Here is a 16,225-nt window from a genome sequence, read left to right on the forward strand (position 1 = left end):
CAGAAGGATGGATAAAGGGAGGGGATGAAGATAAGAGGAGATGCTCTGTAGCTGCAATGGAGGAGACTGTCTGGTGATCCTGAATTCAGACAGAGAGAGAGAGAGAGAAAGAGAGAGAGAGAGAGACTATGAGGAGCACAACTGGTGAATTGATGATTCACATTCATGTATCGATTGTAAGTCGCTTTGGAATAAGGCGTCTGCTAAATGCCAAAAATGTAAATGTAAATAGAGAGAGAGAGAGAGAGAGAGAGAGAGAGAGAGAGAGAGAGAGAGAGAGAGAGAGAGAGAGAGATAGAAGGGGGGGGGGGCTGTCTGGTCTGTGAGCAGCGCTCCTCTGTGCCCCTGCTCTCTTCTGAAGTTGGGAGATGAGAGGGCGCTTGGTGAGGTGTTGAAGGAATAGTGAGAGATGGGGAGGGAGGGAGGGAGGGAGAGGGGGGGGGGGGGAAGAAAGAGGAGAATAAACACCAGACCCTTGGCTGACTCACCCCTACAGAGCTAGTAGGTCTGCAGGGGCTGGAACATGAAGCATCTGACTATTTATGGTTTTCAAAGTCTAGGAATCCCCACTTGTACAGCCATATACAGTACACACAAACAAATTCAGACATCTCTCGTACTATTACAGAACGCAGACAATCCACTCGTTTTAGTGGTGGGACTCTCGTAACATGCTTTTGATTGCCAAATGCCTTATTCTATGGACGTAATTCATTTGAATGAACATGATGTAAATGTATGTAAATCTAAATCATTCACACAAGGAATGTCCCACCTACACTGTATATGAAAGTCATTTCAGAAAGATAATGAACGATTTTTTATTCATTCTGAATGTTGCAGCTGGTGTAACTGCATGATGATGGATTCTCTGGGTTCCCTCTGTTTCTTTCAGGAAGAAGGTATTTGAGGACGTCCAGCGTTTTCTCTCCCCAGACGACGTTATTAATGAGGTTGTTTTTGACCTGGAGGACCCCAGGTAAGTACTAGCAAATCACAGGGGCTGCACCTATCTACCGTATGATTGATTGCACTTCTTCCACAGAGACAGTTAGCATATGTTGCTAACATTTGATGAACTCCTAATGGATTTCATTCAGCCTCATATACTGTAGATGTCTAAGACATCTGGTGCACACATAAGATAGCCCTCGTATTTTAAACCACATTATTGAAAGACTGTAGAACTATGGTGATAATGGCATGGATATGGATATGGCAGATCATGTCTCCACTCTTTAGGTTGGAGGACATTATTTCAGTTGACTGCAGAACTCCTTTTCAGAGTGCAGAGGAAGGAGAGGGTGTCGTAGTTACAGCATTGACACTGAAAGACGAGCTCTAACCCTGGTGCTGAGTTCTGTCAGCGAGCCTTATACTACTATATTTTCAGAGACTGTGTTCACGGCACAAGAAACCTCAGGTGGCTTTTAACAAGAGTTTTTTTTCTCTTTGAAAACCAGTCACATAAGCTTTAACCTTCAAAATGGCTCCTGAAAATGACAATGTATAGTTGTCACCTGTTCTGTGGGTTTTATCAGACTGATATTCATGTTGTCCTTTTCTTCTCCTTCCACTTACTACCCCCCCACCCCTACCCCTCCCCCCCCCCCCCCTCTCCTGCTCCAGCCCTCAGTGCTCGTCCAGTCGCCCCGACTCCCTGCATTTTTTCTCCAAGTTCGAGTGTGGGAACCTGAGGAAAGCCGTCCATGTCCGCAGGTGTGGTTCTACTCCAAAAGTCAGTCCTGATTTTAGCAGGAAGCCTCCAGGTGCCCCCCCAGGCTCATGGAAACGCTGTATCGGAAATCAAACAGTGTCTCTCTCTAAAAACCTCTCGTTATTAGTTACAGAGATGTCACGATGACATGTTTCAGATCAGATCTAAAACGTTTTAGATCATGCAGAGACCGAAATGTCATTGAATAACCTTTTTGTCGTATTTTGTAGAACAGGTCTTTGTCGAACTGTTACACCGTAGACCAGATCAGTGGCTTCACTTTCCTTTCACTCTTCTTCCTCTCTCCTCCCCCCCCTCTCTCTCTTCTCAGACATGAATACGATCTGATTCTGAACGCAGACGCCAACTGCGACAACCACCACCAGTGGTTCTACTTCGAGGTCAGCGGCATGATGGCCAACGTGCCGTATCGCTTCAACATCATCAACTGTGAGAAAGGCAACAGCCAGTTCAACTATGGTAGGAAACGTGCACACACACACGCACACATACACACACACACACACACACACACACACACACAGTTCAACTATGGTAACCCCCACCACTCCAAAGAAAATCACGCAAAAAGCAACAACCTTGAAACCCGTAAAGATACATAAAGACCACCTCAGTGTGGATAAGCTCTGAGGTAGATGATTGTGAAAACAGATAGGCCCCCTGTGTGTTGATCTGTTGGGGGGGGGGGCTCTCTCTCCGTAGTGGGGTCCTCAAAGCCTCCCTTCACTGTGTGGTGTCCCTTTAGTCTCCGTCCCCCTGGCTGTGCCGCTCCCACACAAGGGATCTGATTGATAGTAGCATCAGCCTTGTCCAGTCCATAATACCCATCCTCTCCTCGCCCAGCCTCACCTGCCCTGGCCTTTCCCAGTTCTAAAGCCCAGCGGTAGGTAGGCCAGGCTACAATGGCACCTCTCTTGATATTGGCTCCATTTCCAAGGACGGAGAAATCGATCAATCTGAAATAGGCCTAAATACAGTCCCAGGACAAAGAACACAAAAGGCATTTTGAAGTCAGCCAAAAACGTTGTTTTTTCAAAACATTTTTCTCTTAGGCACTTGAATATTGTATGTTACTGTATTCCCATCTATTGATTAGGCAAAGCTTATCAATTAATTATAATTTTTTGAAGTTATTTTTTTCTGAGTGGGGCAGTCCCACTCATATTTGTCTTTTTATTGGACAGGCATAGTGAAGACAGACAGGAAAGTAAGGAGAAGAAGGGAGAGAGGGCATGTCAGCAGGGCATGGGCTGGATTCTAACCCATGCCGACATGGGCATATGTGTGCACTGTAGACCGCGGTGCTAGACCACTGGACCACCCCAGGCCACACTTATCAATTAATTATAACACATGGCATGTGCTGTACTTACCGGGGGTCTCTCTGTTCCAGGGATGCAGCCCGTCCTTTACTCTGTGAGAGAGGCTCTGGAGGGACGACCCCACTGGGTCAGAACCGGGTCTGAAATCTGCTACTACAGGTGAGGGAAAGTGAATTTACAAAGACAATGCACATTTGAGGAAACTCATAAGACCAATAGTTCCAGGTTTTGACAATACATGAATATTCTTGCATTAGACTTGTAATAGAGGAACATTGTGTAACTCGTAGCTTGAGAAACATATTGTTTATATGTCAGTTATTTGTCCAAACAGAAACAACTTCTGCCCAAGTCAAGGCCAGAGGAACACTTCGTTCTACACTATGACCTTCACCATGACCTTTAAACATGATGAGGATGTCTGCTACCTGGCCTACCACTACCCCTACACCTACTCTGCCCTGCAGGTAGCATTCCAATGTGTGTGTGTGTGTGTGTGTGTGTGTGTGTGTGTGTGTGTGTTTGTGTTTAACCACGCCAGCCTTGAGGTACTCTTGACATTAACCTTCCAGTGTGTGTGTGTGTGTGTGTGTGTGTGTGTGTGTGTGTGTGTGTGGTGTGTGTGTGTGTGTGTGTGTGTGTGTGTGTGTGTGTGTATTTGTGCATCATAATTATAGCCTATGCGTCACTGCAGGTTTAGTTAACACACCAGTGGCTCCTCTGTGTTCCAGTCTCACCTTCAAGTCCTGCAGCAATCAGTGGACCCCCGTAAGGTGTTCTTCAGAAAGCAAAGTCTGTGTAACACACTGGCTGGTAACCCCTGTCCTCTGGTCACCATCACTGCCTGCCCGTCTTCTAAAAGCTGGAAGGACCTACATCAGCTGCGTGAGTCTACACTGACGTGTGTGTGTGTGTGTGTGTGTGTGTGTGTGTAAGTATGCACATGCATATGTGCCTGGGTGTCAGTGTGTACCTGTGTCAGTATGTGTGTGTGTGTGTGTGTGTGTGTATGTGTGTGTGTGTAAGTATGCACATGCATACGTGCCTGGGTGTCAGTGTGTACCTGTGTCAGTATGTGTGTGTGTGTGTGTGTGTGTGTGTGTGAGAGAGAGATCTGGTAATCACTCAGATATACCGCTCCTCCTGCGTGGGAGGGAGTTGTGATGTGGAGAATGTGAAGGTGATAGACTCCCAAGGGTGACTCATCCCCCGTGTGATACATGCAACACTACAGAGGCAAAGAGACAAACGCAACACGTATGTTCATCTGAACCCTAGTCAAACAAAACAGGCCTGATAGCAGGCGAACGTAGCGAGGCCTTTGAACTGAAACCTGTAATACCTCAAAAGGGCACGTTTCCGTCTGTCTCTGTGTAGCTGTTTTGTTATTATTACGTTTGAGGCTAATTCCTTTACAGACGACAGTGATGCTGCCGTGAGAGAGGAGCGGCGGTCTGCCGGCAGAGGCTGGGTGACAGTGATGGATGTATAGGGGAGGAGGAAGGGGTGAGAAGGTGGGAGGGAAGGACACCAAGCGGGCCCTTGCCAGAGCTGTTCCACAGGGGAGAGTTCCCCTCCCCCCCTCCCCCCCACCCCCTTTGCCCCGCTCCTCCCTGCCCCCTCCTCCCTACCTTGCCCTCCTCCTTTGCGCCCCCCCTCCACCCTCACTCCCCCACTCTCCCTTCGCTCCTGATCAATATACAGAACAAGGTAGTCAGCTGTACTGCTCTCCCTACAGCCAGGCTGGTGCCATATGTCCCAGGGTAGAGGACAGGACTGCCTTCTCAGATCTGTAGCATTGGTTGGTGATAGTTCAACCCCCCCAAGGGCTGGTGGGGGTGTTGGGGAGAGCGTGAACTGTGACTGGATACATGTTGCCTTCGTGCTGATCAAAGGATGTTGGAAGTGCCTTACTGTAAACCATATGTAGCCCACTGTGTTTACTTGTCTGTACAAAGTGAACTGAACAGGCCCTTGAACTGCATTATACAGTAAAGGCCCCCATATAATTGTGTTGGCATTGAACCATAGAACATAGTCTAACCGACCACTAGATTATAGTACAGTGGCCATACCGAATCGAACCCTCTTTTTAATTTACATCCCGATATAACATAATCTATAACAGATATAACAGATCTCCACTGAATTACAAGGAACTACAATATTCAGAACACCCCATGGATACATTACACACATAAGTATCTTGACTATACTATATTATCGCTTGACTTGATATGACTTGCATTGACTTGCATATGACACCCCAGAACAAGCTGTTTGCATTTGGAGTATTTGTAGCAGCGGAAGGTCACATTTGTTTGTGACATGTAATCTGCCACTCTTCTGAGTCATTGTCCCATTTGACATTGAATACTTGTCGTGGTTATCTCTCGTTTTTGGTTGTATTATTCAATTATGGGACGCAATTAGATCAGTGTTAACACCAATCACAACAAACCAATTAAGACTAATTTGTAATCTGTTAATATAATAATTATAATGTTGCGTAGGTCATTCATAATTGCTGGACGTGTTGATTTAATTAAGCAGTTTGTTTCTCCCTGAGAGGGAGAGTGGGACTGTCAGCACCAGAGAGGGTCATTTGACACACTGACATGTCATGCTGCTAGCTGGGGTGTGTGGAGCATCCTGAGATAAGGGTGAAGCTTGTGTGTGTGTGTGTGTGTGTGTGTGTGTGTGTGTGTGTGTGTGTGTGTGTGTGTGTGTGTGTGTGTGTGTGTGTGTGTGTGTGTGTGTGTGTGTGTGTGTGTGTGTGTGTGTGGGTGTGTGTGTGTGTGTGTGTGTGTGTGTGTGTTTGCTTGCATGCTGCTGTGGATGTGTGTAGAATCCTGAGATAAGAGTAGCTTGATGAGGTAAACAGTTTGGAGACAATGGTCTCAGAATTGAATTGCTCTCTTGTCTATTTGTCAGGTCTTCATTAGAACAGGTCGCTACCAGAACAGCACAGAAAGGATATTGAGGTTTCCATATATTATGCCATTACATGATATTGTGTTGTGTTAGTGGGTGGAGATTGTTTACTATATACTGTAGGTAAGTGGTATCGTTTGGCTTTGTCAAACATGATCACAGTCATTCCATTATGTACCCGAGTAAACAACATAAAAGACCAAATGTAATGAGAACGATCTGATTTGCGAAAAACAGTCTGGTTTCCACACAGGCATTTACCTTTGTTTTGCTTTTGGGTGTTGAGGAATGTGCCATGTTTGGAATGTGTTTGTAATAAATTAGCCCTAGTTTGTAATCAATGATCAATAATACATTCTGTATAAACTATACTAGTTTAATATTTCTTAACTAATATTTCCTCCTCTTTTTGCACCATGCATTCAGTGATGCTCAGTGCAGTATGTCTCTCCTTGTAGTGGAAGAGTCCATCATACTGTTACTTTCCTTTCCATCTATCACAGGCCATTGGCCTGCTGGTCGAGGTACATTAGGTCAAGATAATGACTAGATATCACATGATCGACTTGGCTCCCAAATCATCTCAACTCCTAGAAAATATACACTGTTACCACGGTCAGCATTAACTTAGGAGAGACCAACTTAGGGATTTGATTTGATTTGATTCAGACAGACACAGACACAGACACAGACAGACAGACACACACACACACACACACACACACCCACACACGCACGCACGCACGCACGCACGCACGCACACACACACACACACACACACACACACACCCGCACACCCGCACGCACGCACGCACGCACGCACGCACGCACGCACGCACGCACACACACACACACACACACACACACACACACACACACACACACACACACACACACACACACACACACACACACACACACACACACACACACACACACACAGTGTTGCTACAGAAGGCTGAACTCAAATGGAATGTTGCTTTCTAGAGCGTTTGAAATGGGTTCCAATCTGTGCTCTGGGTTTCAGATATTAATGGAAGTTTTCTGTGGAAGTTTTCCCTTTCGTTATGTAGCTTGATCCAGACACTTATGTCATATCCGTAGCCTACCAAAATCATATCGATGTTATAACACATTTGTGGAGTAATACAATTCTAACATATTTGTGATGTAATATGATAATGCACTTCTGTTAACCCACATGGTAAATGTTAAAAACAAGACAGTGTGATTTTGTCGCCCTGACACATCGAAGCTGTCAGAGTCTAAAATGCTGCAACTATTAATGCTGGTACACAAGCCTTCCGATATCACATTGTACTGATGCAATCTCTCGCCAGGAAGAGGAGAAAAACAAGTTACCTCCCTTTAGATCGCTTTTGGCCACACTGTCATGCTAAATGAGATTATGTTTGATAATTAACAGCCTCAGAAACCAGCCTCAGCGCCGATTGCAGTGGAACATTTTTAATTAATAAAATGGAAAAATGAAAGCTGCATTTTCATAAGCTTCACGGGGGCAAATTCATCTTGTGATTATAAATGGACAACCCTGATTTGTACTAATTAGACCTGATTTGCATATACAGGAAAGGATTACAAAGATTGGTTTTGATTGCTCCAGGCCTCCTTTGTACTTTGGCTTGTGTGTCTGTCTGAGGCAGCTTGTGGAGAGACTGTAGTGTTTGTCTCACTGGCTGCGTAGTGGCATTTAATGGCGGATCGCTTCAATTTAAAGTTTCAGTCACTTTCACTCACAGCTTGTTGCCCTCTCTCACTTCAGCGGCGCCGCACTGAATAACAACCAACAGGATGTTTTGAGGGCATTCTTGTTGCTGGATCTCTTGTGGAGATGTTGATTATGTTGGTTTCAGAGACTGAAAGTGTCTTGACATATAGTCAAGAGAGATCTGGTTGTGATGAATGACAGCTGTGTCAGCAGGGGGCATTTGGTTTCCCTTTTACATGACCTTTTAGGTTTTCATATTCCCTTATTATGGACCTAAATGATACGACATCATGGATGGGGTCGCCTAGTCTCCTGGTTTGAGTGCCATAGGAAGATATATTATTATTATTATTATTATTATTATTATTATTATTATTATTATTATTATTATTATTATTATTATTATTATCCTTTATTTAACCAGGGTAGTCATATTAGCCTTAGTTATGAAACGTAATGCAGAATGGTAGACAGTCTAGAGTCTAGTGGGCGCAACACAGACTTTGCAGCATGCATATACAGAATGTCACCATAATAAAGATAAAAACGTGGCTGCAACAATGTCTTTTATCGCTTTTAAATTAAAACAAGCCTTATTTCTAAAAATAAAAGCCTAGCTTAACTCTACGTTTCTTAACCAAGTTAGCTACATGAGGACTAAAATAGACATGAAGGGGTTTCTAATGACAGGTAGACAGCATGTTGGCAATGGGAACCTACAACCCAGACTAGACTCTGAAAGTCTATAAAGGACAATCGATGCTCAGCATCTTGCATTTTGTCAGTCTTCGTAGCAGTAAAAATAGGTTCACACATAGCAGAAAAATGTTGTTTGTTGAAAAGCAAATGTGTCAGTGTCAGATTGATGACCCTGTAGTGGAGTGGCTGTAGAGACCCACAGAAACTAAACTATGGTGCTTCATCACCAAGGTGCTCAGCGAGAGAGGACCCTCGATGGAGCTTCAGTCTGCAGCACGACTCTAGATCCTGTATAGAAGGAGCTGAACACACTGGCTGAGAGTGTGAGTGGCAGGGATAGGATGTGTCCCAATTCTTTATCCTTTTCCCTGAAGTGTGGACTTATTCCCCCCCTCTCACTTGGTTATTGTTTTGTATATATGCCTGTTGTTTGGTAAAAAAAAGGGTTGTTTCTGAGTGTGTAGGCTAGAGAGACAACATACCATGAAGATATAACAAAGAAACACATAAAGAAAACTGTGCATGAGAAAGATGTATGTACAGGGTTTATTCTATGGCTGCAACAAGAAATACATTTCTTCCAAACTGTTAAACGTTTGCCTTTGTCTTTGTGCTCTATAGCAGAGCTAGCTCTGTGACAGGGTCTGTTCTGATGACAAAGTCCCCAATTAGGGCACGGTCATTTTTCAGTTTTTTTTTTGTACAGAATATGAAAGTGCAGCTTTCAAATTATGTGTCATTGAAATCTCAAAATAGTTGAAGAATATATGCTTATTTGAATGTTGGTACAGCTCAAACCAAATACCTGATAAACTCGCTCTGAATCAAAACAGACGCGTTTGAAACCATCGCGTTGGTAGCTATCTAGCAGCTAAGAAAGAACATCGCTATGAACTAATTGAATGTTTAGCACATCACAACATACTGATAGAACATCAATATGCTCAAAACACATAACTACACATAATTAGATGATCACACAGTCCTTGCTTTTGAACACGTCCTAAAACTTGTTTGTTTACAAGCCATGTGTCACTAACCCAGTAGACTGAAGCAGGGGGGGCAGACGGGATGCGATACAGTGAATCCAATTCACAAATGATAAGTATTAAGTGATCCTAAAACTGTTGTTTGTTATATTGAGTGGGGTCTTCAACACATGAACCTTCGAAATATGAAAAAAAAACAATTGCCGACATGCAGACCTTTTCATGCCTTTAGTTAAATATCTAATCATGGTTGGATGGGGAAGATGTTAGTTCATCCTTATGTTAGTTCAGTGCTCTGATAGGTAGGAAGACATCCTCTGGAAGTCATCATAATTACTTTGTGAGTACATGCAAGTGGGAGAGAACCACCAGCCTCTTAGGTTTTCTATTGAAGTCAATACTGTAGGCAGAGGACGTAAAATATCTGTCGTCCGGCTACACCATGGTGCTACCATAGAGGGTGCTGTTGAGACTACTCTAGACCTTCATTGCACAATAGTGTGTTTGAATCAGGTATTTGGTGACGTGAATATACACTCACCGAACACTTTATTAGGAACACCTGTACCCCTTCACATTCATTCAGGTGGTGGTTGCTGTCGACCATGTGCATCCCTTCATGGCCACAATGTACCCATCTTCTAATGGCTACTTCCAGCAGGATAATGCACTTTGCGCATGTCAAAGCAAAAGTGGTCTCAACCTGGTTTCATGAACATGACAATGAGTTCAGTGTTCTTCAGTGTCCCTCCCAGTCACCGGATCTGAATCCAATAGAACACCTTTGGGATGTGGTAGAACGGGAGATTCATAGCTTGAAAGTGCACCTGGAAAATGTACAGGAATTGCGTAATGCAGTCATGTCATCATGGACCAGAATCTCAAAGAAATGTTTCCCTACATCTTGTGGAATCAATGCCATGAAGAATTGAAACTGTTTTGAGAGCGAAGGGAGGTATAGTGCACTGTATAGTGCATAGTGTTCCTAATAAAGCATTTGTGAGTGTATCTAGTACTGTATAGTTTTTATCAAAAAAGGATACACACAGACACAGAGACACACACTCACACACATTGTATGTGCGTGCGACGTGCGTACATGCATGTGTGTCTCGCATAAGATCCACATATACAGTATATAGAAACAGTATTTCGATCATCTGAAAAGGAAAAAAAACGGTGATTGGAGGCTGTTGTAGGATGTTGCCAGCAGGAGGTGAATTTGCTCATATAGCCGGGAAACAGCAGGGGACTGAGGCACAAAGACGTGTTTTTCCAAACCAACTCTCGACGAGGCTTCCCGTGATAATGAGCGTGTGCAAGAGACACTTCTGTAGTCATGGCAATTGTAGTATTCTTCGGGGGATACGATAATCTACAATCTCGGTTTATTTTTAATCTTTTCGGGTGAACGTACAAACCTAGTCACTCAAAGAGTGTGTGTATATGTGTGTGTGTGTGTGTGTGTGTGTGTGTGTGTGTGTGTGTGTGTGTGTGTGTGTGTGTGTGTGTGTGTGTGTGTGTGTGTGTCAAAGGGCAGCGCGGCGATGAAGGAGGCTGAACCTTTTTTCTTCTTGAATGAGAATATAAACGATCCGTTTTCCGAGGCTCAAGCAACCCGCTCTTGCAGGGAATTGAGTTCCATGCTCAGGCTGATGTGTTATTTATCACTCTAATTAGATCTTCTGGACACTTCCAACTCAAGCCTGCATTCCCTCACATTCACTTTTTGTATCTTCATTTCTTTCAGCCTTGCTATGCATTATGCCCTCTCTCTGAGAATGTATCTTTGTAGTCAATAGTGGGCACCCTAAAGTACCGCAAAATGATCGTTCTCTATATTATGGTAAATCGATTATTTCTTTTTTTATGAAAACAAATGACTTATTTGTCAGACCTGATTGCTTATAGGCTCCCTAAGATTCAATTAAACATAGACATTAAATGAAGAGGGTGTAGGGCTGTAGAAAACTCTTCAGTGCATGATCTATGCAGGAGGCAGGCCTCTTCCCTTCCCCTGGTCCATTGTAGAAACTTTAAGACCAGGACTCATTCACCAATGCGGCTACATTTCATGTGGATGTGTCTCAGATAGCGTATCCATCATCCTGTTTCTTAAAAATCGATATTTCCACAGGTTACAAGAAAGATTCAAACCGTTGAGATGAGCACCCAGATACATAACTTCTGCATAACAGAAATCAGATTATGCAGGTATCTCAGAAAAGGGAATCTGCATTGGACAGAGACCCCTTTGGAGCATAGGGGATATAGAGAGTAAACAATGCTCTCTGTGAGTGTATAACCCCCCTCCCCCCTCCCCCCTCCCTCATCCCAGATATTAGACAGTGTTGGTTGGTCAGTGAGTAACCCCCACTCTCCCTGTCTCCCAGGTAACCGTCCCTGTGTGGTGCTGACAGCACGCGTGCACCCGGGGGAGAGTAACGCCAGCTTGGTGATGAAGGGGACTCTGGAGTTCCTGTGTAGCAGCGACCCCGTGGCCGAGAGCCTCAGAGAGGCCTTCATCTTCAAGATCATCCCCATGCTCAACCCAGACGGGGTCATTAATGGCACGTGAGTCTGAACCTCTCACACACCGACACTGCTCTGCAACCACCCACCCGCGTGACCTTTAGATACACATACCTTGGACCTAAGACGTCAACACTGCACCTAGACCCTGACCCTAGCCTGGCCTATCATGACCTTTGAAACACCAAGCCTGAGCTCCCGGAAACACCTACACTGACCTCTGGACCCTGACACTAAAGTCACAAACACTAGCAGAGAATCTCTGAAGTGCCAACACTTCTGAACATGAACTACCTACAGTGCCCTTTGAACTCCGACCCTAACCTGACCCTGCCTCTCTCCATGCTAACCATAGCCATCCCGATGGGGGCCAGAGGGTATGCAGTGTCAAGTTAGTGTGGGCTATGATATTCTGGCATCAGTGGGGGGGGGCAGAATCCTAATACTGTATGTGGTCTAACTCCTCCCCCTCTTCTCTGTAATGGGCCTGTTGTAGGTCAAGGGTCAAAACAAAATGAATGTACCGATAAATTGATTTGAATCCTCTAAATATTATGCAAAACCACCTAAAACTCATATATATGTTAATGCAGACAGGCAGCATACATGAGGTGTCATAACACTTTGAAATGGAAATCCTGATTCAAACATATGCTCAAAGGTCACGTTTGCTTTTATCATTTTCTTAACAGATTTAAAGAACACTAAACAGCACTTTACATGAAGCAGAGCGAATATTAGATTAAAGCGTTCTGAATACTGAGTGCGTGTGTGTGTGTGAGAGAGAGATGTCAAACGGTATGTTAATTTCTCACTTTGTTCATCGAACCACGCTTTCTAAAAGACGACATTAAACCGACATAGACCATTGGTCTGTAAATACTTCCTCCACTTGTGTTTTGACAATTCATCTCCCATGGCAACTGATTGCAGTCAAATGTCTGTTCTGCTGTTTGTGGAAAACACAAACAAGAGCACTTCTTTGACTGTGCAGTTTCCTGATTTTCTTGTGCTATTTGGAGCTCATGGAGTGTTTTCAGTCTTCAGATATGATAATTGCTGGGAGTCTGCATAACCAATCTGTGCTAGCCAGCTGTTCTGACCAGGGGCAGAAAGAGAAAGAAAGAAAGAAAGAGAGTGTGTGAGCAAGTATGTGTGAAATAGAGAGAGAGAAAGAGAGAGAAAGAGAGAGAGAGAGATTACAAAAAGAGTAGAGAGAGAGAGAGAGAGAGAGAGACAGACAGACAGAAAGAGAGGGTGATGATAACAGTGTGCTAGCTGTTTGTATTTTAGCTGGGGACCAAACAGTAGAGGTGAGAACAGAGTCTGTGTGTCTGGAGGGAATTATCAATTTCTCTAGATGGAATTCTCTAGATGGAAAGAGAGCTGACTTTTTTTGTCAGCGACCCTTTTTTGCTTGGCTGTTATCTGTCTTATTGCAGAGGGAGAGTGAGAGAGATGGAGAGAGAGAGAGAGAGAGAGAGAGAGACAGAAAGAGAGAGTAAAAGAAAAAGAGAAAGAGAGACAGAAAGAGAGAGTAAAAAGAAAAAAGAGAGAGAGAGAGAAAGAGGGTGATGACAATGTGCTAGCTGTTCGCATTTAGCTGGGGACCAAACGGTAGAGGTGAGAACAGAGTCTGTGTGTCTGGAGGGAATTATCTATTTCTATTCCGAATCCATGGATCCACAAACACTGCAATCACCATCTCTACCCTCTGTCTGTCTATGTGATACGTCAGTGACAGCTCTCATGGAAAATCCCCCAATGTAGCTATACTCTGCGGCGTCCTGCCCAGCCGTGCATGAATACACTATTTACTTAGACGTGGTTGCTGTGAAATCTGAGAAGGGGAAACCAAGTGTATCTTTCATACCTTCTGTGACAGGTTTTGGAAATGCGGGCAGAGCGTCCCTGAAATTGGGCAGTCGAGGGCAACACCAGTGACGAGAATTATTGATTTCCTCCATTACAGCACATTGGACATGCTTTTTAAAACTGGACCGTGACATATTGCTTTGTTGACAAGTGTGCACATTGCATTGTTGACAATAAGGTGTCTGCTGAGCTGAAAGACTAGGCAGGGAGCCATTACAAGTCCTCAGCTATCCACACCTTTGGTTACAGTATGTGTTGCTGTTTACTCTCTAGAAAAGACCTAATCATAAAGATGAATATGGCATACTGTAAGTAGCACAGTTCATATTAACATGCAATATTCCATAATCTTTTGTTCGTCTAATGTATTCTCTAAGAAGAAGAGCCCTAGAATATTCACTATAACTGTCAAAGCGCTTTCAATATATTAGACACAAAATGTCATCATTAGATCCCAGTGGTTAATTGTCCCTGAAATTGAATCAGTTGTGTGTGAATTATGATAAAAGACAATTGGACATGCATGGCCTCGTCGCTTATGATAATTTACTTTAGTGGAAAATAAGAGCTATACAGTGTAATGTTGGTCAAAGATAACCTCCATCAGCCATACAGTTATATGATTTGAAGATTTAGCCACCCAGCTCTTCAACCTGTCAGATCAGACACAGTGTGTGGTTGAGTAGTATCTTCTATGCACTGCCACACACTCTGCAGAGTACGCACTTCAGAGTACACACTTCAGAGTACACACTTCAGACCAGACTATGAGAACAGACTGCAACTGTCTGCTTGCATGTATCTATCCTGTCTCCACTGCCAGTCTGATTAGGCCATTCTCTGAACACACACACACACACACACACACACACACACACACACACACACACACACACACACACACATTCACATTTACATTTACATTTTGGGCATTTAGCAGATACCTTATTCCAAAGCGACTTACAATCGATACATTTGACTAAGCAAGTGAATCGTCAATTCACTAGTTGTAACAGGAAGAGTAATCCAGCTCAGGCCCGGGGCCATTGGAAGTCGTTGTGATAGAAGAAGAAATAGATATAGACACTGGAGAAACAGTACAAGGGGGAAGTAGAAATCTTTGGAGACACAGTATAGGGGAAAGCAGGTGTCTCAGGAGACACAGCGCTGGCTGGTAGTAGATGTCTCAGGAGGAGCAGTTAAGGTGTAGCCTGAGGAGATGGAGGTCTTCAGTCTCCGGCGGAAGATGGGGAGTGACTCTGCAGTTCTGACAGCCATGGGAAGCTCATTCCACCAGCGGGGAGCCAGTGTAGTGAAGAGACGTGACCGGGCAGAATGACTGCCGTGTTGGAGTAGAGGTGGTGGGGCCAGTCGAACAGCAGAGGTGGAGGAGCGGAGTGAACAGGCTGAAGTTTGGGGGGTGACCATTGCCTGCAGGTAGCCAGGGGCTGTCCCTTTTGCTGCCTGGTAGGCAAGCACCAGGGTCTTGAATCTGATGCGAGCTGCTATCGGGAGCCAGTGCAGGGTGCGAAGGAGAGTGGTGACATGAGAACATTTGGGGAGGTTGAACACCAGACGGGCAGCAGCATTCTGGATGAGCTGCAGAGGTTTGACGGCGGAGGCGGGGAGCCCGCAACACACACACACACACACACACACACACACACACACACACACATACACATACACATACACGTACACATACACATACACATACACACACACGCACACACATACACATACACATACACATACACATACACATACACATACACATACACATACACATACACCAGTGGAGGCTGGTGACTTCCAGAATTGAGGAGGCCAATGAAATCGACTACATTACAAATAAAACTGTTCAATAAATCCTAAATGTTGTCTACCTATTCGATGTATAAATCGCGCCAGAATCTCGCCGACTTCCGAGGTAATTTTAAGCAAAAGTATGAGCTATTATTTTCAGGGATAATAGCCATGGGTGTTCTAGACGTGTCCTGCAAAGGACAAGTTGATAGGACACTCGTAGCCACTATGGCGAGTGTTTCTTTGACTGAAGTGGCTGGCGAATTCTCAAAATGGCTTCATGTGATTGGACGAACAAAATGTCAATCTTTCAGCCCTGGACTCAATGCATGGTGAGGCCAGGCCTCCCTTGCCCACCCATTTTCAGTGATTTGGCCAATCACATATTGCCATGAAAAAAATTGCATTACATTGACTTCTATGAGAAACCACTTTCCTGGGGGAGGCCTGGCCTCCCTCAATACAAACGGATAGGGATTCTGGCCTGTAAGTGCTTTACAATTGCAATATTGGGTTTTAGCCATGGAAAAATTCTGATTTATGAACAAAACGAAAATAATATTAATATAAAAATATATATATGTTTTTTGTTAAATAAATA

The 16,225-nt window shown here is 44.2% G+C and overlaps 1 protein-coding gene across 1 annotated transcript in view; it reads left to right on the forward strand.

The window, feature by feature from the left end:
• The window catches only part of agbl1 (AGBL carboxypeptidase 1), a gene marked incomplete at its 5' end in the record, with an annotated part of 113,356 nt that overhangs the window by 43,229 nt on the left and 53,902 nt on the right, over positions 1-16,225 (forward strand). Inside the window, 7 exons of the mRNA XM_080545403.1 lie at positions 896-979; positions 1,630-1,719; positions 2,049-2,197; positions 3,132-3,219; positions 3,395-3,527; positions 3,792-3,945; positions 11,805-11,985. Coding sequence (XP_080401529.1) covers positions 896-979; positions 1,630-1,719; positions 2,049-2,197; positions 3,132-3,219; positions 3,395-3,527; positions 3,792-3,945; positions 11,805-11,985 — 879 coding nt within the window. The remainder of the gene's footprint in view (positions 1-895; positions 980-1,629; positions 1,720-2,048; positions 2,198-3,131; positions 3,220-3,394; positions 3,528-3,791; positions 3,946-11,804; positions 11,986-16,225) is intronic.

Source organism: Nansenia antarctica (assembly GCF_963989245.1).
Source record: "Nansenia antarctica genome assembly, chromosome: 14".
NCBI classification, from domain to species: Eukaryota; Metazoa; Chordata; class Actinopteri; order Argentiniformes; family Microstomatidae; genus Nansenia; species Nansenia antarctica.